The 20,940-nt window shown below is 40.5% G+C and overlaps 1 protein-coding gene across 4 annotated transcripts in view; it reads right to left on the bottom strand.

The window, feature by feature from the left end:
- The window catches only part of APP (amyloid beta precursor protein), a 208,467-nt gene that overhangs the window by 109,310 nt on the left and 78,217 nt on the right, over positions 1–20,940 (bottom strand). For all 4 annotated transcript variants that reach the window (XM_036378886.2, XM_036378877.2, XM_036378904.2 and 1 more), the window contains exon 3: positions 17,506–17,635. In XM_036378886.2, the coding sequence (XP_036234779.1) occupies positions 17,506–17,635 (130 nt within the window). The remainder of the gene's footprint in view (positions 1–17,505; positions 17,636–20,940) is intronic.

Below are 20,940 nucleotides of genomic sequence, written 5' to 3'. Positions count from 1 at the left end.
TTTTAACAGACCAGATAACAAAACCGTACACAAGCAATTGCTCGTACATAATAAAATGGCATAAAAGCTTAACTTGAAATTATGCCTTCCATTCTTATTAGAATATAAAAGTTAATCTTGAAACAGCTTGACATAAGAGACATTTTGAGGGAAGTTACATTTGTGAAAAATTGATCTAAAATACTACAGCTGCCTATCATTTTAGAGAATTTCACAAAAAAGAAAGGTGCATGGGAATTCAGTATTACTCCTTTATGACATGTCAAATTAACTTGGGGTATCATTGTTACTTAATAAAGGAGTACAAATGAAGCAGTAAAAAGGTTCTGGATAGGCTACAGAAAAACATTAGATTAAGATTCAATTAGATATTCATTCTAATATCCTTGTTTCCCCAGACTAACTGAAACAAAGTAACATATAAAATGTTTCTTATTTACAGAATGGAGCACAAGGACATGCGGAGGGGAAGTTCACACTGTAACTAGAATGAAGTTTAACTTTTTTTTTGCCAAAATCTGAAACATCAAAGACTGGTTACTTCAGTTTTGTACACTAACAGTACAACATCGTGATTTACACATGCTATGTCTTCTATATTCAAAATCAACCCTGGATTTCAGACATAAAATCCAAGAGAACTAGAGAAAAACCCACACTGGGTAGCCAAATATTTAATTGATCATTGATGAGTCTGGGAGCTTGCATTTTCGATTAACTGTGAAATAAATTTCAAAAGCTTCCTTTTTAGCCATAGGAAGCTGTGTCAGGGGAGGTTTAAGTTAGACAGAAATGGTTTCTCACCCAGAGGGCTGGGCACTCAAATGGGCTCCCCAGGGCAGTTGCCACAGCACCAAGGTGACAGAGCTCAAGTGTTTTGTTGGGCACATGGTGGGATTGTTGGGGCTGTTTTGTGCAGGGTCAGGAATTGGACTCAGTGATCCTGATGGGCCCTTTCCAATTCAGGATATTTATGATTATAGGGCAACACAGAAACACATAAAATCTCTGTTGGGTGGATCCAGACAACTCTGGTTACAGGAGCTCATCATAAATAAGTTAGTAATCTTCCAACGGATTAAGAGCATTCACATGCCAAAGATAATGACTTGACAAAATAACATATTCAGAAACCATGCCCTAGGTTAAACTATAATAAAAAGGAATAAAAACATATCACATGTAAGACCAACTCAATTAGGAGCAGCTAAAACTAAATGAAAACCAGCCTCCTTCAAAGCATGGAGGCTCAAACTTCCTAAGAAGACATTGTTTATGTATTCACCTGAGTACCTTCTAGAAAAAGAAGTAAAAGCTAATATTACTACACAGCCAATATTATTTTACCAAAATAAACTTTGATATCAAGTAGTTAAGATTCAATTTTCTGTTGACCTAGTTGCAATGACCTAATAGAAAAACGGGGTAATTTAAATATTTTATACATCAAGAACTCACTAACAAAGCCACTGGGAGTTAAAGATCAAATACCATAATGCATAAAGTAAATTATTTACAATAATCATGACCTTCATTCATTATTCCTAATACGGTTTTTTGCTGTTCTTCAGTATTTTAAAATGAACAATTATGAAACATTTTTAATGGCTGGGTTAAGTACATCAGCTTGGCTACAAAACTAAAAACTCTTAAAATACAACCCTTACCTATCAATTCTGTGGTTTTTAGGTACATTCAAACTCACTAGAAAAAAACAATAGAAAGTCAGGAGGATAAGAAAAAAGATTACTACTAAAGTTGTTTTTCTTTTTTGAAGCACACTCATATGTTCTACTAAAACTGAAGGACTTTGTATTAGCTTAAGTTTCACATATTTAACTGGAACAAATTCCCCTTTAAGCTCCCTAAGTTATAATTAAGAAAGTTTCCATGTGATTCTGAACATACTGAAACACCCTAATATTACTTCTCAACTTGAAGGTCAGTAAGAAACTTCAAAAAGTCAGAATAAAGCTTAAATCAAAACAATGCAGAATTGCTTATACATGCATTAATATAGATGCAGTCGCTCATCAGGAAAGACTACACTGCCAACAGTAAAACAGCAATCCTTCAAAAGCTAACAGAGTATTAAAGCTGTTGGGTTTATTTTGTTAACAAGGAGGCTCTGGGTATCATTAAAGGTATGACACCTCACATTGTCCATTCCCAGCACCAGCAATATTCCTATGAAATGACAAGCTGGGATTCCAGGGCTGATATGATCTATGTATAAACAGATCAAATCTAGGAAGTTAAAAGCCAAGCTGGCTATGGACAACTGCTCTGCAGAACCAGATTTTTCCTTTCCATCATTTTGTGACTCCCCTACACTGGCATTTTTCCTCCCCTTTAGCCCAATGAAGGCAGAAGTAGAGAAGAGCAGAGTACAGTCCCTTTCAAATAAACCAATGCAAGTCTTCTCATGGAGAATAAATAAATAAATGCAAGCATAGGATTAAACAAAACCACCCAAACATTCCCATCAAATGCTTGCTTTAGTAAATGAATGCATTCCCACGCCTGGGTACCACCACTGTTCTTTCTCCAGCTTCCTGTGACAGTAGGGATGAGTGACCTACGGAACCTTGAGACACAGCCTGTGCTAACAGGCAAAGACTGGCAGGCAGATGATGGTAGGAGGGAAATGAGCTTGCTCTGGAGGGGACAGAACAGCTACCCATCAGCAGTTCCCTACCTTCCTGGGGCCTAGCTGGTGGCTCCTTAGAACATCCACTTCCATCCCAACCACTTATCCCCTGCCTGACCTTCACACAGGTTTCTGAGCACAAAAATTTTACACACAGTCCAAATGGTTCCTTAAAAAATACACACTGCTGTTCCACTTGTTTTGGCAGAAGACCTGGACAGAGGGATGGTAGTGTTAGCATTCAAAAACACAGTCACATATGCAATTATATGTAGTGCTTTTTATTTAAGAGCTCTGGGAATCAGGGTAGTTTTCCACCCAAAATTTCCAACCATATATTCGAGGTGAACGTGTTTTATAGTCTATCATTATATAACTTTCATGTTAATTATTAAACTTATATTGTTCTATTGTATACACAGATTTCAGCTAAACATTGCCCCCCCTTTAAATTTCCAACATAGTTTCTCATGATTCTTCTTATGGTTATATAATAATTATATTTAATTACTAAACAATCATCACATCTAACAATTATATCTTTTATCATACTGCTTACGCAGGTGCAGTGATCTGAGAAAACACAAAGCCTAATATTTTCAAAGACTATTTTTAACATTTCCCAGGGCTTTACTATCAGTAGCTGTAGTCTACTCAGCTCTCAATTTTCAGTGCTGTTGGCAAACCACATGGCCAACTTGAAAGACCTTCAAGAGAAGTAAACTAAAAAAAACCAAAATAAAAAACCAAACAAAAAAACCTCAACCCTGAAGAAATCACAGCCAAAAAAATGTTATTGAATGTATGAATTGATGGAATTTGGAATGGATAGAATTCTGTTTAAAAAAACCCAAAACACCAAATACACCTATTGTATTTGCTGGGAATGTCCCGATGAAGGCAGGAATGATGAATCTGACTCCATGTTCTCAGAAGGCTAATTTATTATTTTATAATACTATATTATATTAAAGAATACTATACTATACTAAAGAATACAGAAAGGATACTTACTAAATGCAAAAAGATAATAATGAAAACTCGTGACTCTTTCCAGAGTCTTGACACAGCTTGGCCCCTATTGGCCAAAGAGTCAAAACAACTCACACCCGAATCCAATCAGGCAATCACCTGTGGGTAAACAATCTCCAAACACATTCCAAATGAGCAAAACACAGGAGAAGCAAATGAAATAAGAAATGTTTTCCTTTTGTCTGAGGCTTCTCAGCTTCCCAGGAGAAAAATCCAGGGCAAAGGGATTTTATCAGAGAATGTGAATGCCACATACACCTCCCTGAGAAAGTTCATGAGTTACTGTTGTTACTCATCCCATGACAAGAATATTAAAAATAAAGATTGTGCATAACCATTCTCAACTTATATTTTCCATTGCAGAAGGTTTTTGGAAGAAAGTAAGTGCCCACAGTTCAACACAAAATGCCTTCTTGCTACACAGCCATTCTTAGTATCAATCACAAGTGTAAACTTTCATGTAAAAGACAGAGGAACCTAAAGGGAATTTCTGATTGCACAACAAAGATGCCTGTGCTTGTGAGCAAGGGAGACTGGAAGTGTTGAAAGATGTTTGACCTTCAACTGCCAGTTCAACTTGCAAAGATTTTGGATGTTTACACAAGCATGAAGAATTCTTTCCCCAGGCACCACAATCTATCCAGCAGGAAGGTGGCTGATACTGTCTCATCATAGCCCTGCAGCCCTGGAGTCCCAGCTTGTCATTTCATGGTTACACTGCTGAGTCTGCAACGGGCCAAAGTGAGGCCATTCCTCTTCTTCATCCTGACTATGTCAGTAATGAAGTCTGATGAATGAACGTGCTAGAACTAAGCAACTTCGAGTACTTAGAACACAGCCCTGTAATGGCGCCATTCTTCCCCTTGCCAGTATGGACAACTTATCCTTTGAGGGCAGATAAACACTGAGGCACTGCACTCAGTCACATCCCAAGTACCACCTTTATCTTTGCCTGAAGGGCGATGTGGCCTAAACGAGAAATCCTTGACTGAAAATTAACCAAGCTCTTTCCTACACTTGACTGAAGGTCAAGGTTACAGGTGAGCTCTCTGACACAAACCTTCCTCAAAGCCCAGGCTATCCACTAAAGATGAGAACGTAAGAACATATTTATAATCAATAAACAGTCTCTCCAGCTCCTTAAGCTCTTCCCCTGGGGTGCAGTTCCGGTGCCAGCCGGCAGGGGCGCTGGCAGGCTCCTGGTGGGTGGGCACGGCAGGTGCAGTGATTCCCTGCGGCTGCAGGGGGCGCTGCGGTGCGAGCCTGGAGAGCGCGCAGTTCATGGCGGCTTGGCCGGGACAAGGCGGGATGGGAAAAAGACTCGCTTTGCAGAGCCCCGGGGTGAGATGTAAACTTTAAGGAATTTAGGGATTTTAGAGGAGCTGAGGTTTTAGTTAAGAGATAAGCTTTATTAGAGTTAATCAGAATAAATGGGTAGGCCTTGATGAAGTTAAGAGTTAGTAGTTAACTAATAATCGATTGCTTGTCAACACAATGCTTGGTTAGATGGGTTTACAATGAAGAATATAGAAGTTGATAAATAGTTTTTAGGAACATAAGACAATTGTAGGCCTCCTCTGTTCTGAAACTAATTGAAGATGGGAATGGGAATTCTACCAAGGGTTGATTTGTCATATTTGCATTGAAAAAGTAGAAAGGTCAGAACGAGGAAAACTACTTCATTTACTTCCTCATTTTGGGACCCCTCCCCATGAAGGGGAAAACCGACCCATTTCAAGGAACAAACTACACATGCTTAATAGCTTTTGAACTAATTACCATACAGAGTGGGGAATGGGATGTACCAAAGTTATGAATATGCATTTGTATTTTGGTATTCAATACTTGTATAGATAAAAGGACTCTGTAATCACCTGTAAATTGTGGTGTGTATTTGGGAGGATCCCGCGTGCTGCTCCACGTCGCAATAAACACACTCTTTCTAACTATAAACTGTTAGAGAGGCTTTGTCTGTCACAGTTGGTTATCGGTACTAGATCAATATCCATATTTTTAATAAATCAGGGGCAGCCAATTGATGGCAGTGCTCCAGCACAACCCTTGGATCTAGCAAGCTGGAACGGCATGAATGAGCAAAATCTGAGGTGTATCAGAAAGTCCGGAGCTGTAGCTGGAACCACAGGGGCATCTCCCAGCAGGCAGTGTGTGCAGGGTCTACAGGGCAACAGAAAAACCCCAGCAGGGCTGACGGAACAGCGAGGGGCTGGGTAGGGGCAGCCCCGCTCCCAAACACAGCAAAGAGAGGCTCCCTTAAGGAAGGGAGGTAGAGGGGAGAAGGAGCTTGGGGTCCTGGGGTTTCCTCTGAGGCACCCCAGCAGATGGTGAAGGGTCCCCTGTTTGGTGAGGTATGGTGTTGTGGGAATTCATAAAATTACAGGGGTTTGAGAAAGCTGCAAAAGGTCAGAGACAGTAGAACTGTGATTAGAGCTAAGTAGTAGCCATGAGATAGGTCAGTAGAAAAATTATTTTAAAAGTAGAAAAGTAAGGACAAATAGAATAATGGTTTGTGTATTAACGCTTATCTAGCAAGCGCTGGTCTGCTGCCTGGGATGTGAGCTGCTGGCATCTTCCCACCGTCATAACCATGTAATGAGACTGATGCTGGAAAATAAAACAGCTCAAGGCACATTCCACAGCAGCCCCATCCTGTCTGTGATTTGTACACAGCCCCCAGCCTGCGACTGGTGTTAATAAGGTCCCAGTACAAGAGCTGCTCTTATGAGCAGAGCTCCACTCACCATAGAAGAAACCATGCTGGAACAGATTGATCTCATCACTTCCAGGAAGGATCATAGAGCCCTTATCTGCTTGCTCAGGTAGCATCAAGTGAGGTGTGAAATAAGATGACAATAGATGCATGGCAGAGCTGATGAAGAGCTGGGAAATGGATGCAAACAAAACTGGCTTGGATAGCAGATGCTGACAGGAAGAAGAGAATGTGCTGAGAGGAAAAGGCAGATGTCAAGGTAAGAAGAGGATTACTCAGAAGGAAAGGAGAGGTGAAGAAACATCGTTGCCTAGGAGACTTGAGTGGAATAGTGATGGTCAAGACACTGGCATCTGGTAAGCTGAAGAATAGACCAAGGCTGGAAAATCTGGAGCAAGTGGCTCTGTAGGAAGAGCCAGACGGGGGCAGCACCCTCAGAGATAAAGAAAGGCAGGAGAGCAGCAGGTTAGAAGGGAAAGGAGTAACTAGTCTGATGGCAAGCACTTTGATATGGCAGAGGAAGCCACATAAGCGTGACAATGTCTATCTTAGTCCACAAAACATTTTAGCTCAAGTGGTCAAAAGCAGGTCAGCACTGCATCACAAAAGGGCATAGGGTGTATGCAGAAGAGCATGCAGCAGTACTTCCCCAAGACCCTGTTTCACCACAACTTCTACAGACTCAAGACCAGGGTCCCTAACACCTTATGAGTCATCTTGTAATGAACTGTTGGGTTTTGAAACTTTATAGGCTCTCAGCATCCAAAAGACACCGTGGTGGCAGATGGATGAGGAGCTTACATACACATTGTGCAACAAAATTTATAACCTTTCAATTACTTGTTTTGCTTGAAACTTGAAGCCTGCAAGTTTTACTTGATAATCTGACGTCTTCTCATGAAGTACAGGGCGAATGACCATTCCTCATCCATCCTCTCCAAGCTACTCATGACTTTGCAAAGCGCTATCAGATCTTCCAGTTATCTTCTTTTCTATACAGGAAAGATCTAATCTACTGTGTCATTTCTTTTATGGGAGCCATGTTGTACTTCAAGCACTCCTCATCACTCAACTCTTCAGCTTCCACTCTGCACTTCTGAAAACAACCAGAACTGCACAGAACGTTCACAAGTACAAGAAAGTCCACAGCTGACACAGTGGTGCAGTTATGTTCTATGCCTTGTTCCTCACTCCTTTCCTAATAATCCCTATAACTGTTTGGTTTTGGCACTAATGAACATACTTTTCACAGAACTATTAATCCCCAAGGTCTCAATCCTGGGAAGTTTGAAGCTAATCACAGTCTCACCATATACACTAACATAAGATTATTGCATTTTGGGATTCTCCAAAGAACACTGCCTTTACTACATTAATTTTTGCTTCCATTTTACATCCAGTCACTCTGTATCAAAGACACTTCTGGAATTCCTCGTAATTTGCCTTTATTAACTCGACCTTGAATAACTTAGTATCCTCATCAGATGGGTCACTGCACAACTTACCCTTTTTTACAAATCACACATACTTTGAACATCACTGGCACAGGAACTGATCCCTTGAGATTCTGTTGATGACCTTTCTCTAGTTTGAGAGTGGACCTTTAATTCCTGCCTTTTCTTATCTTTATTTAGCCATGAAGAGCTTTCTCTTTCATACCATGGTAGATTAAATTCTTTAATAGCTTTTGGTAGTGGACCTTGTTAAATATCTTCTGAAAAATCAAAGGAGGCACACTATCCATTTGTTTAGATACTCTTTAAAAAAAAAACAACACTCTTGCTCAGTTATCATACTCACTGACAAGTCCAATATTCCTGGATGTTCAGCACATCAAAAAAGCATCCCTTCCTCCCAGACAGGCTTACTGAACTGTATTTCCAGAATATTCCCTTGCACCTTTTAGAAATACCCAGTGAGTCCCATCACTGACTGTCCCTCTGCAGTTAACTGCATCAAATCTACTGGCAGCATTCCGTTCTACTCCAAAACCAGAATGTATTTAGCATGAGAATTTACAGCTACTTTCAGTTAGGTGAGAATTTTTTTAAAGATGCTACACATGTAGACCAATTTCATGACCAAATGGTAAGAGGGATGCTTCCTTTCTGTTCCTCTCCCCATCCTTCCTTCCTAAGATGCTAAAACAAACAACACACTAATTAGCAGGATGCTCCCACTACAAAATTAAGTTCTTTAGGTTGAAGGAAAGCACAAAAAAACCAAAAAAAGGATCAGTCACCTGTGTGGCACTACAAAGATATTTGGATAAAAACTTCCTGCTCTGTTTCAAAACCTGGATGTTTACAATGAACAAGCACGGAACTTACACAGCAGGTACATGCATGACTCACAGGCTCTGTGTGTGTGAATGCACCCATCTATCAAAACCAAAGGTACATGTTTCATAAAGACTCCTTGGGTACATACACTCACATACACATTGAGACTGTTTCAAGCATTTTACAATTTGGAGCCCAGCTATCAACAGATACTTATGGTTTTTAAGCTTCTCTCCAGCTTCCAAATAGCAATTAAGGATGACACCCCTCTCCCTTATGACATTTATGAAATGAAACCTATGATCTCTGAAGCGTTTGGGTAATATTAGAGAAACTTCAGAGAGGAAAATTAGTTCTTTGGACAGGATCTGAGTGGTGAACAGTAACTTGGGCGTGGGAGAGGCTGGACCGGGAAAGAAACACAGAATAGCTCATTCAAGCACTCACAGTGGAACAGGGCAGGCAGACAGACCAGCCCCACAATCACAGCCTCCCTGGAACCCTCTGCACAGAAAGGGTCAAACTATGATCAGAGAGGCACCTTAACTTCCCCTTTTTCCCATTTTTTGAGCTCTTTTAAACCTTACTAATAGTCTTTTAGCACTAACTTTCTCAGGGTGACTCTTTTTATATGAAGCACTGCAGAAAAAGCAGGAACACCTGCTTTAATCCCTGATACTTCATCCTGGGCAGAGTTACAAGTGACAGAAAACTCAGTCCAACTAGCTTTAGTCATCATTCAAGAAGGAAAACTGATTTTCCTTCTTAAGCTCCTTGTGATCACTTCCTGTTGCTGAAGTGTATACACTACTTGTTTTGGTTCCCTTAGTCCATTCTAGAGAGACAAATAAGCATATTGTTTTCAATCCTTACCTATAAGAAATTATTCTCCTACTTTAGGAGTAGATCTGCAGAGCTGTGATGTTCGAGATTTCAAGACGTTTTTGTGTTGCAGCCTGTTCTTATTAAAACCTTACTGCAACCACCAAACAAATAAAACATATGTACAGCCCAAGAATGCACAGAAATACACAAGTTCAAAATTCTTTCTTCTTCTGGTCTTACTAGACAAAACTTAGATATTTTACACTAGTCATATATAAAAGTACATTCTGATATTCAGCAGAATGTTGATTTTGTTTTTTCTCTGCACTTCAGTGTTTCTATGCCTTCAGCTACAATCTGGCTAACGCAACAGCTGAACCAATTTTTGGCTCAAGTGAAGAGGTGGAATTATCCAGAAACAGAGTTGTGACTGCCTGAGGAAGTTTTTGTGCTGCTGGAGGGTGATCTTATTCAGGATTTCTCTGCCAGCTCCCTACCTCATTGTCAAGCTGATAGGATTTTGTCCCCTGAAACATGCCAAAGGCCACTTTAAATGGTTTATACAGGCCTGCTTTGAGAAGAAAATACTTGAAATGACACAGTTATAAACCATGAGGCAATAGATCTTCTTAGAATTATAATAAAACAATAACAAATTTATTGGTTATGTGAGAAACTGCTCACTTTTAAAAAATTTAAAGGTTTATTAAACCTTAACAAAAAATATTACAAAAGACTGAATAAGAAAAAACTGTAGCTCTGTGAGCCCTGCCCCCCATGACTATCAGCCTCCTGCTCCCCTACAAAATGGATGCTCTGCCTTTTAAATTTCCCTAAGTTTTATCAGTCAACTCCTGCTCTGCCGTCTATTGGTGGAGATGTTCTCTAAATGCCCTGACTACTGAGGCTGTTACAAGGGGGAGGGGAAAGGGGACTGTGGGGGACATATTACAATAACATCACTATACATCTTAACATACACATAATATCTACCTCTCTAATTGTGAGAGCCAACCATTACATTACTCATCTATAACAGATTATCTGAATGATCAGTGACTCCTCTGCTTCCTGTCAGCTAGTGCTGCCAGAAAAACTAGACATGTTGTAGTTGTGTAGGCTGGAACTAAGGGAATTTTTTTTATTTTAGGAACAGTGTGGTGTGAGGCTTGTCTGCATCACTCACATGGCTGACTGAAGACTGAGGCAAGCTGGAGGTGAAAAGCTAAACTAACAGGGACAGAAAAATTCTGGGACAATTATTAAACGTCTTTCTGTTAATTTGGCACTGCATGGAAAAGCCAGTGCAAAGTGTTTCCAACTACTCAGAGGAGAATTTGTATTGCCAATGCAATGCAAACAGGTGCAATGTGAGTTCAGAGGCAGTAAAACCAGCAAGTTTTGCCATTTATACAAATATATACAGGCACTTCACATTCTTGTGTGAAAAAATTCCACCATTAAAACAGCAAGTAATTTTAGAAAAACTACCACTAGAAGAACTGCCAATTACATATATCTCTATTTAAATTATTCATTCCAGGCATCACCTTGGTGTTTTCTTTGATATAATTGGCTAGGCACGCATATCAAAACTTGAGTGTACCTTTTCTTCTGACATCAGGTTGAAGGCTAGGCATTTTTTTCCTTTTTTTTTTTCCTTTCTCTCAAGCAATTTAGCAATTTTGTCCCATTTGTTGCCTAAGAGACTATAAAGACCAGTACTTAAGAGGCAAAAGATGTGGTTGGGAAGGGGAGGAGGGGGGAAGAGTGCAGCTGGCCTTTCTCTTAGCTGGAGGAGGTTTTATCTTTGGAAGGGTAGATGTTATAGATGGATAATGAGATGATTGGCTCTTGCAATTAAAAGATAACTATTGTGTGAATATTAAGAAAAGCTTTAGTGATGTATAGTTATGTTATTGTGGTTTAGATGTCCTCTGTTCTCCCCACAGTTCCCCTTCCCCCCTGTGTTGCTGCCATCAGACTGCCTGGGCTGTCTAGGACAGGTACAAAGAAGGCTGCACATGTGTCCCTGGCATGGGGCAGTGGGGAATGGAAAAGCTCAGGGGGTTGCTCAGGGGGTGCAGCACGGCAACACCTGACCCCCAATCAAGTCACAAGAAAGCAATCTCCACTGATAAATGGCAAAGAAGAGCTGAGTGACAGACTCTGGGAGGGCTGGGCTGGCTGATGCAACCCCCAGGGGTATAAAAGACTGAGCATCCATCCTGAAGATGAACTGGCCATGTGGTATCCACGAGGGGCAGTTCCCAGCGCTGCAGCTTTTCCTTATGTACTCCTTTGGGGTACTTTTGTTAAGGTTTAATTAAACCTTTTTAAATTTTCAAAGTGAGCAGTTGTTTCTCACATAAAGATAATGTAAGATTTTGGCTGGGGGGGTCAGGTACTGGCCTCAAGCTCCTTGCTCTCTCGGGATCAGAAAGGAACAGTCAAGTTGTTGCTACCATGGGGAGAATTCGCTGCCACTGATGAGTCCAACTCTTTAGTGCTTCTTCCTTACCCTGGGTGAGCCTTTATTCCCAAGAGTGACTGCTGAACTGGGACCTTATTAACACCCCTTTTCGCACTGGAAAGGACCCTCATCATCTGCTCAGGTACCTCAGGGGAAAAACCAGGACCCCAAACCCTTTCCCAGAAGGCGTCTCCCGGCTGCTTGTGGCAGCTGCTTGCAAAAACCCAGCTGCAGCTGCCCAGCCCCACTGTTTTCTGCGCTGCCTCAGGCTTTTTTGCAACACTTTAAATCAACATCAGGTGCCCAACAGGACACCCCAGGGCTCCTGAAAGGGCTGTGAGTTTCTGCTACATTTTGTTTGTCACCCATGTGTGCCCACCTCAGCCATTCCAGCTCCGAGGTTCCTGCTACAGCCCATTTCACCATCCGTGAGGGCACAGGAATTGGCTTCCTGACGTGAGTTTGTACAGGAATCCCCTTTCCTCTCTCTCCCGCCAGCCCGCCCGCCATTACCGCATGGAGGAATGGCCGCGCTCACGCCACAGCGCCCCCTGCAGGCGCGGGGGAATCATCGCACGCGCCCTGCCCGGCCGGGAGCCACCAGCGCCCCTGCTGGCCGTGACCGGAACTGCACCCGAGGGGAGAGCGCTCCACAGCCGAGAGACGGCTGGTACTGATTTTCTGGGTTTTGTTTGCTGCTGCTTGTTTGTTTGGCTTGTTATACATATGGATCTACACATAAGTAAAGAACTGCTATTTATTTTCCAATATCTTTGCCTGAAAGCCATGTAACTTCAAATTTATAATACTTTGGAGGGAAGGGGTTCATATTCCAAGGGAGGTTCCCACCTTCCTTGGCAGACACCTATCTTTCAAACCAAGATACTTGAACAAGATGATAACTTCACAAACTGCTACAGTAATAAAGCATGAAAAGCTTAAAATATTTTCAAAGACTTTTTAAAAAAAAAAAAAAAACAGGTGCAGAAGCCAGTTTTTCACTATATAACAAAGCAGCAAAATGTACTTTTCATATAACCTAATGTACTGGAGTGACTTTATGATGCTGGTATCCCCATTCACCTGTTTAGCCCAGAAATAAGTTTTGCACCTTTAAGACTGGTTCTGAGAGTAAAGAGGGGAGGCGGAAGAAGAGTGCACAGCTTGTTTTCAGAAATTGCACTCGCTCCTCCACATCCTGCTCCTCGACTTGTTGTCTGTGGATGGACAGACAGCAGGACAGAGCTCTCCTTTACTCTTAATTAGTTTTTAGCTAACTGAGGTAGAGAAGTTCCCTGGACTAAGGTTTTTATTTTTATTTGGACCTGTTCAAACCTGCTCTGGACTGAACACCAGCAGAGCACCAGCAGCTCACACCTGTGGCCCACTGGGCCAGGCCTGGGCTGCAGCATTTCCAGCACCAAAGGGATTGATAAGAGACTGAGTGAGCTCAACTACAGCCCACAAAAGGGACTTTCTGAGTCTGTCATCTCTTTTGGAGGGCAAGAGGTTTTATAGTTTAATATTGTTCATTTTTTTGTATTGGTAAATGCTTTCTTTGCCTGTTAAATTAACAGTTTTTTTCCACTTTTCTCCAAGGAAATATTTTCCCAAACTAGTTGGGGGAAGGGCCACTTGAATCTGCTTTCTAGAAGAACCCCTTTGGAGGTTCTCTCCCAAATTTGCCCCAAACCAGGACACCTCATCTACTCGTTTATGAACAAACATTCTGATTGACAGAGGCTGTATACATAATGAGATTCCAACACATCTGAATCTTTCCAACACTGTGAATGCAGTGTTTAGCAGCATACATAAATGGGATAATGAGGCAGAGCCACTCCTGATCATGCACTTCACACAGCACAGTTAATCTGTAATTCCCCTCTCGCCACACCTTGCTATATCCTGTATGCCATGCCCACATAATGATCCACAAACACCAACATAACTGAGCTTCTCATGTCTATCCAGGGTTCAGGATGTATTCCACCAACACAAAATGAAATGTCATCTATTCAGAAACTCATAGCCACACATCTACCTAAGATATTAAAAGAATCACATCTCTGGGACAAGGATGCCTGCTCCCACAACCAGCAAGGAACATGGAGCGAACTACTTCATTTCATGGGCCACACTGCACAAATTAACCAGCTGCTTTTCCTCAGCAACCAGTGAAGAGAGGAGACAGTGCAAACCAGAAATGCTTATTGCCCATACTGCCCCAACAGAAATCCTGTCCTCCTGCTGTGACCACCAGCAGGGCTCCCACCAACTCTTACATGGCCACGTTGGTGGCCATGGTGTTCTCCCAAAAACAGTTTCTGTAAAGCAAAGAAGAAATCATTGGTTTCTTGACACTGTCTGCAGCAACCCTGCAAGGTGTGCCACACAGCAAGTGGTGCAGGCACTTGGGTGGCACACACACCTCACACCAGGAGAAGGGAGTTCTGCAGATCTCCACTCTTCCACCAGCACATTCCACAGCTCCTCATCTTTGCTGTGTACCCACACACATTTGTGGCTCTATGTCAAGCACCACAGTCCTCACTCAAACAAGGTAATTTAACTCTTGAAGATTAGATCCAATTAGAACATTTTTAGGGAATATTTCTGTGGTCAATGCAAAGACACGTGGCTGACTCAAATAAGGGGCTTTCATTTTGTCTTGTTTAAACCACTGTTTTTATGCTTTAGTTGCATTCTCTTAAGAAAATATGAAGCTGTGTAACCTAGTAAATCTGATGGATGTTACTGCAATACACAGCTAATACAAAGAACTGTTGTAACTACTGCCCTGCACAAGTCTCAAAGAGAAAAAACTCCTGGAGCAAGCAAGGGCTGTAGTGAAATGGGCTCTACACATTTGAAAGCTTTGGTTGAAGATTATGATGCAAGCAGACTGTACATCAAAGATGATCTGGGCTGAAAGCAGCCAGATTTCTGTCACTTGCTGTTTCTCAACTGTGAAAAATACTGTCAAGATGGAAGAAATTACTGGGCTAATAAGTATCCTCAGAGCAATGCAAAATTAGGACTCAACCCTGCAATCAGCTGCCCACTGACAAACTTTCTGTTGGTATCTTAATTCTTACCAGATGGATTTAACAGTGGTCTAGGGCAAAGGTCCATTTGCACTAAAATTACAGAGGAATGGGCACAGGCAATGCCCAACTTCTGACAATGTCCACTAACAGCTACCACACTAAGAATAGCTGAGGCACACACAGAGCTGACAAGCAAGATGCAACTTTTCAGAAAATAATCTTTTAATACTGAAGAAGTACTAGGAGGAGAGAAAAAAAAAAATTAAAAGCTCTCTGGACTCCTTAGTTCTGTACAAAAACATGATTTAAGACAAAGTATTCCAAGACATAGTACACAACAAATAGAGGGCTGGTTGATGGAGAAATTTTAGATTATGGCTACTGCCATAATACTTTTCTCCAGAGGAAGTAATTATGTATCCATCTATCCCGCAGTAGACCCTTGGGAACATCAGTATCTAAGATTTATTCTAGTCAGGGTCAAAAAATGAATGTCAGCATGTGAAAATGGTAACAAACACAATGCGTCGGACACACCTAGATAAGCCTCAATTACAAGGAAATCAGAAAAAAATAGCGTATGTGGGGATTTTAAAATAAAAATAGAGGGCTAAGGGCTAATAATAATGAAGAGCTTAAACATCTTTAAAATTTTTGCAACTAAACCTTGCTACCTAAGATAGCAACCATACACCTTGCAATGATTTTTCTTTCAAAACTGCAACTCAGGGAAGGCACCTTAGAAGTCCAAGTCCAGTTCCTTACTCCTGCAAGGAACTGCATATTGTCCTGTGCACAAATTTATGAACTTCCTTCCATGTGATTAGACTTCTTACTCCTTAACCAGATGATTGTTAGAGCTCCTTATGCTTGCAGATACTTCCTTATAATTACAGACTACATGTATTCATAGCCAATTTATATTCATTTGCTCTTATAATGACATTGTCATTTTGCTTAAATTAGGCTGTAAGACCTCCAGGGCTGTGACCAAATCTACATAAGGATAGAGAGTCCTGAGCCTAAGAGTTCCCTTTCCTTAATTTAGAGCTTTGCTTGTGGTGACAATAAAATAAATAATAAAATTTAGTTTTTATAGTTCCACTAGCCTGATGTTCTTCGACTGTATCTCTAATTAGTGCAAGCGCACTCTCATGGAGTCTGATGAAACATATTGTGATGTGTTCTGTGTGAGACTGCAGCTCTGCCTCATCTCTGACAAGTTGCTCATCTGGCTTTAGACATACATTAAGACTACAAGCTGATATTTCTCTCCTGACTATAAAAAACTAAAGAAAACACAGCAACAAATGGGTAAAAGAGCATGTCCCTTTTAGCAGTAAAGCTTGTGGTGGAACCAACCAACTCAACTCATATCTGGAAAAAGACAGTAGAAGCTAGCAGGTTCCTTCCTAGAGTCGGAATAATCTGTAATTCCTAGAGGCAGGTTCTTCTCCTCTCCAAAAGTCTTGAATTTGGGTTCTCCTGGAGCACTTTTGCTCAGAATAAACTAGTCCTGCAGAGCCTCAGTAGCATCAACAATGATATACTGCAGGTTTAGAAACACTGATTTTACATCTGTACAAACAAACATCAGATCTGGAAACTGTGCCAAGCAAAAAAATTTCCCTGATACTTAGCACAGATTTTAGACATCTGCTGTTTTGGCACTTTTGACCACACAAGGTAGCATTTCTGCTAGTTCCTCTTCAGTCCCAGCTTTGCTAAGGGCAGATTGTGCCCTGTGTTTTACCTACTCTACACAAATGAACAAAATTTCTAGAAACATTGCATATTTTTAAAAATTTTCTTTCATTATTTGTTTCATGGAATAACTGGTCTGAGTCAGCTTCTATGCCTTTTAGCTGTCCTGGCTTACTAGAACAGCAAGTTCCAACTCTGAACTCCAGCATTTATCACAGTTCAAATGGCAATGGTAAAACAGCATACTTAAATATGGAACAATATAAAGAAAATGTCGTGCCTAGAATGTTAATGAAAATGGCAAATCAACAATTCTGTTTTCTAATGCAGACAAAACTAAAGATTAGCAAAAAACGAGGGTCCAAACATCCCTTTTAATTGATTTAAAGCACCAAGGACACAGGAGAGAACAGCAAGCAACTGCTACAAAAATAACATTGAAGGATAAAATGGGGGAATGTATAAAGTATCTTTTGTTTTGTTTCAACAAATACAGATTCCCATGGTCTTTCATGGTAAGAGTTCAAGTACTAGATATTCAAAAATTAACGTGAAAAAATAAGGGTTTAATTAGGGAAGAACAGAAGTACTTTATTTCTAGATAATGCAGTTCCAAAGGACTGAACAACTGGACAAAACTCCCTTCAGAAAACACAATAATACTGAGGTATAGAAGGCATTTATGTAGATTCTCTATCTTTCTCATGAAGACACCGAAAACAATAGAGCAGGAAAAAACAGACTAAAACTGAGTCACTCACCCAGACATCTGTAGGGAACCACGATATGTGGGTGACCATTGCACTGCTTCCATCCCCTCTTGCACCAGTTCTGTATTTTAACTGGCTGGTTGGCTTCCACAACATTGGTGATTTGCAATTCAGGGTACACCTAGCATTAAAATGAGAGAAAAAGACAAATGTTATCAGAAGTATGTACTTTGGGTCACTGTAACACATTTGTAACAACACAATATTCATCTTCTCTCTCTTCTCCCTCTTCTGCTCCGTAAAATATTTATGTCATGGTATGACTGTGTGCATCTATCTGGAAAGCTAGTGTGTCTGTTCATCAGTAAAAATATGCAGCTGCCAGTTCAGAAAAATTATGGTGGTAACTGCTGATTGTTAAAACTATAACTTGCCCAGTTATATGTGACTTAGTTAAAGATCAGCTAATCATAGGTTAAATACCTTCTCCTCCATGTCTAGGCAAAACTCCATATACACGGCATATTCTCCGTACAATAAACTTAAACTTAATAGTATGCATGCCTTTATGTTCATCTAAACCATTTTAACAAACATCATAATTCCTGCCTGCTGCAGTCTGCCTAGTAATAAAAATCTGTTGAAAAAGTTATTCATATTTGGGTCTACATTAACAATTTCTAAATTGCTGAGATCAAAATTCTCTCTGCTTTAACACCACAATACACTTCTACACCCACAACCATCACACCAGCAAATCTGTTGATGAATTTATTGGCAAACCAGAACTTTGGCTTTTTATCCCACCCCCCCCTTTTCTATGCTAACAAAGCCTATAGCCCTCACTTTACATTTTACAAATTGGCAGTCTACCAGCCCTAACATGAAACTCAGAAGGTACTAATTTTCTTTTGCCTTTCCTCAAGCAGTCCATACCAACTTCCAGCTGTGTGAGATCTGAGGATTTAAGTGCTCTGAAAACTACTGTCTACTCATATCTTCCAATGGAAAAGAAAAACAGAAATAGGAACAAGTCTGAAGTAAACTGGAGATGGTCCAAAAACATCCTGCAGAGAGCTAACATAATTCCAAAAAAAGAAAACTAGGTTAAGATGGGGTAAATTCTGAGTCCAAAACTGGTGCTTGGAAAAGTACTCTAAGAATCTTGACAGCCCCGCCTCAAGTAAAAAAGATTTGTCTCAATCATGGATCTCCACTGAGGTCATGGCATCTGAGAGACAGCACCTCCTGGCGCTCTCCTGATTGAAGGTTTAAAATATAATGATGGCAAAAATGAAGAAAGCAGCTTGAGCTAAAGTCTTGAACTTTAAAAGATGCTAAAAAATGACAGTACAGCCTTGTCAAATTTGAGATCAGTGATCTTTAAATCAATGTGGCCTGGTCCATACACATGGGAACAACCAGAAAGCAATCAAAGCATAACTGGAAATACTTTCTTACTTTTAATTAAGAGACATGAAGGGGCTGTTACAATTTTAAACCTGAACTGTATTAACAGCTTAATGCACAAAACAAGGGCAGATACAGTAACAATGCCACAGAAATGACTACAGAAAGAAACACTGCCTACTAAACAATGCACTTTATGCTAAAGAGCTTGAATATCAATCCTGCCTTCTATTCAAAAATAAAATTTATTAATCAGATACTTCTTTCCTTGTGCAAATCCTTCATAGAATACCATCACCATTAGGTCGGATGTGACATACACACACGTGATCAGGGTCCAAGAAGAAAAAAGTTTTTATTCTGCATGTTGTTCAGCTTATATACTCTTAACAAACTGTGATCTTAAGTCATTAACTACATCACAATAACTTATTCTATTCATTGGTGCAAAGCAATTAGCATCAATATAACTGGCAAAAGTTTCACAGAAATTTAATAAGGCATGTATACACATCTACTTAGGCACGTAGTTTAGCTTACAAAAATTTTCACGTATCTTTTCTAAACTGTTCCCATGCTGACAGCCTTGTCTTCTTCCTTGCTATGGATATACTCAAAAATCATCAATTGTTATTCCTTCTATTAACTCAGCTTTGATTGCAGGCCAGCGGTCAAGCCCCTCCATAGAACACATCTGTCAGATCTTTGCCAATTTCAACAGCACCCTCAGCTCACTACAACTGATGGCTGAAGAAATACAGAGGCTGAAGGTGCAGCCTGGGATGTTAACCCAGCACACAAGATACAGGGACCTCAAGAAAGCCCACAGGCAGAACTACAGTGTGAAAGTTTCCTACACTTTGAAGACTGAAGCTTTACTTTCTTTCTTTTGTCAGCAGGTGGCCAAGGCTGATGGTCATCATCCACATTACCTACACTGCCCATTTTCACACTGCTTGCATAAAGTGGCTCCAGAGGAACTTGCTGCTGCCCCTGCTCCATCAGTGCTTCAAATACTGAACTCTCCACTGAAACAGCAGGTTCAGGGAAAGCCTTTGCACATGCTCATGATCCTGTAACAGCACTGCCAAAATGGATTAGTAGGAAACTTCACACTTTAACTGCTGTGTAAATATTACCCTGCAAGGCTCCATAGCTGTCTCAAGACAGCTAACATGCACGATGCAAGAGGAAGATTTCTTCTTCTTTGGGTACTTCCTTTAGCATTGCTATGCTGAACTCTTCCAGTTCATGCCTCTACAAATGTCACACTCATGTAATTAGAACCCATGGTTAGATAATACTGGGTGCTGTCACAAGCCATGTGCTTGATATATCAGTGTCCACTGACATGTTCTTATCAGGGACCCCAGGGTTAAGTGTCACCTGCCATTGGCAGTGGAAATAAATGCCTTAAAAGAAGACAACTAAGGAAATTTCAAAATTGACAGACTGGAATGTTTAAAAAAGGAAATTAAGATGAAAAAGGCCACTTATTTACCCACATGAATGTGTACACATAGGTTTAAAGTGACAGAAGATAGAATTCTGAGCCACAAGAACGAAGATACACTTAGTTGTTTTCCTGAGATGAATTTCTAAAGGGTAAGAGTGCATTATTACCATAGGGCCTCAATGAAAGAGTAATATTAGTTGGAAAAATAAGTTCATATATTATTTTTATTTTTACTATTACCCAAAACCACTATTTTAACTGCTAGTTAGTAAAGGGGACCAAATGCTAAGTAGTTAGCAGTATTTGTCAAAAGTACACAAGGACAATGAAATACAAACAAACCTCTTTTTTTTGTTACTACATCAATTACTAAACTCCTAATTTCCACTGACAGCTCACACAAAGCCCAGTCCACCCTTTAGGAGAGAAAACAGGCTTTGAATTTCATTAACAATAGGTTAATGCCAGTGTATGTGCCAAGGAGAACTCTCCTCACTAGACTTATATAATGCATTTGCTCTGAATTGAAGTGGGACCTACTTAGTGGCACAGAAAAATGAGCCTCATATTTATTTATAGTGTCCCTAATGAGCTCCTTCTACAGTGTCAGTGTAAAGCAG

Source organism: Molothrus ater, chromosome 2, assembly GCF_012460135.2.
Source record: "Molothrus ater isolate BHLD 08-10-18 breed brown headed cowbird chromosome 2, BPBGC_Mater_1.1, whole genome shotgun sequence".
NCBI classification, from domain to species: domain Eukaryota; kingdom Metazoa; phylum Chordata; class Aves; order Passeriformes; family Icteridae; genus Molothrus; species Molothrus ater.
This window is presented reverse-complemented; position numbering and strand designations above follow the sequence as displayed.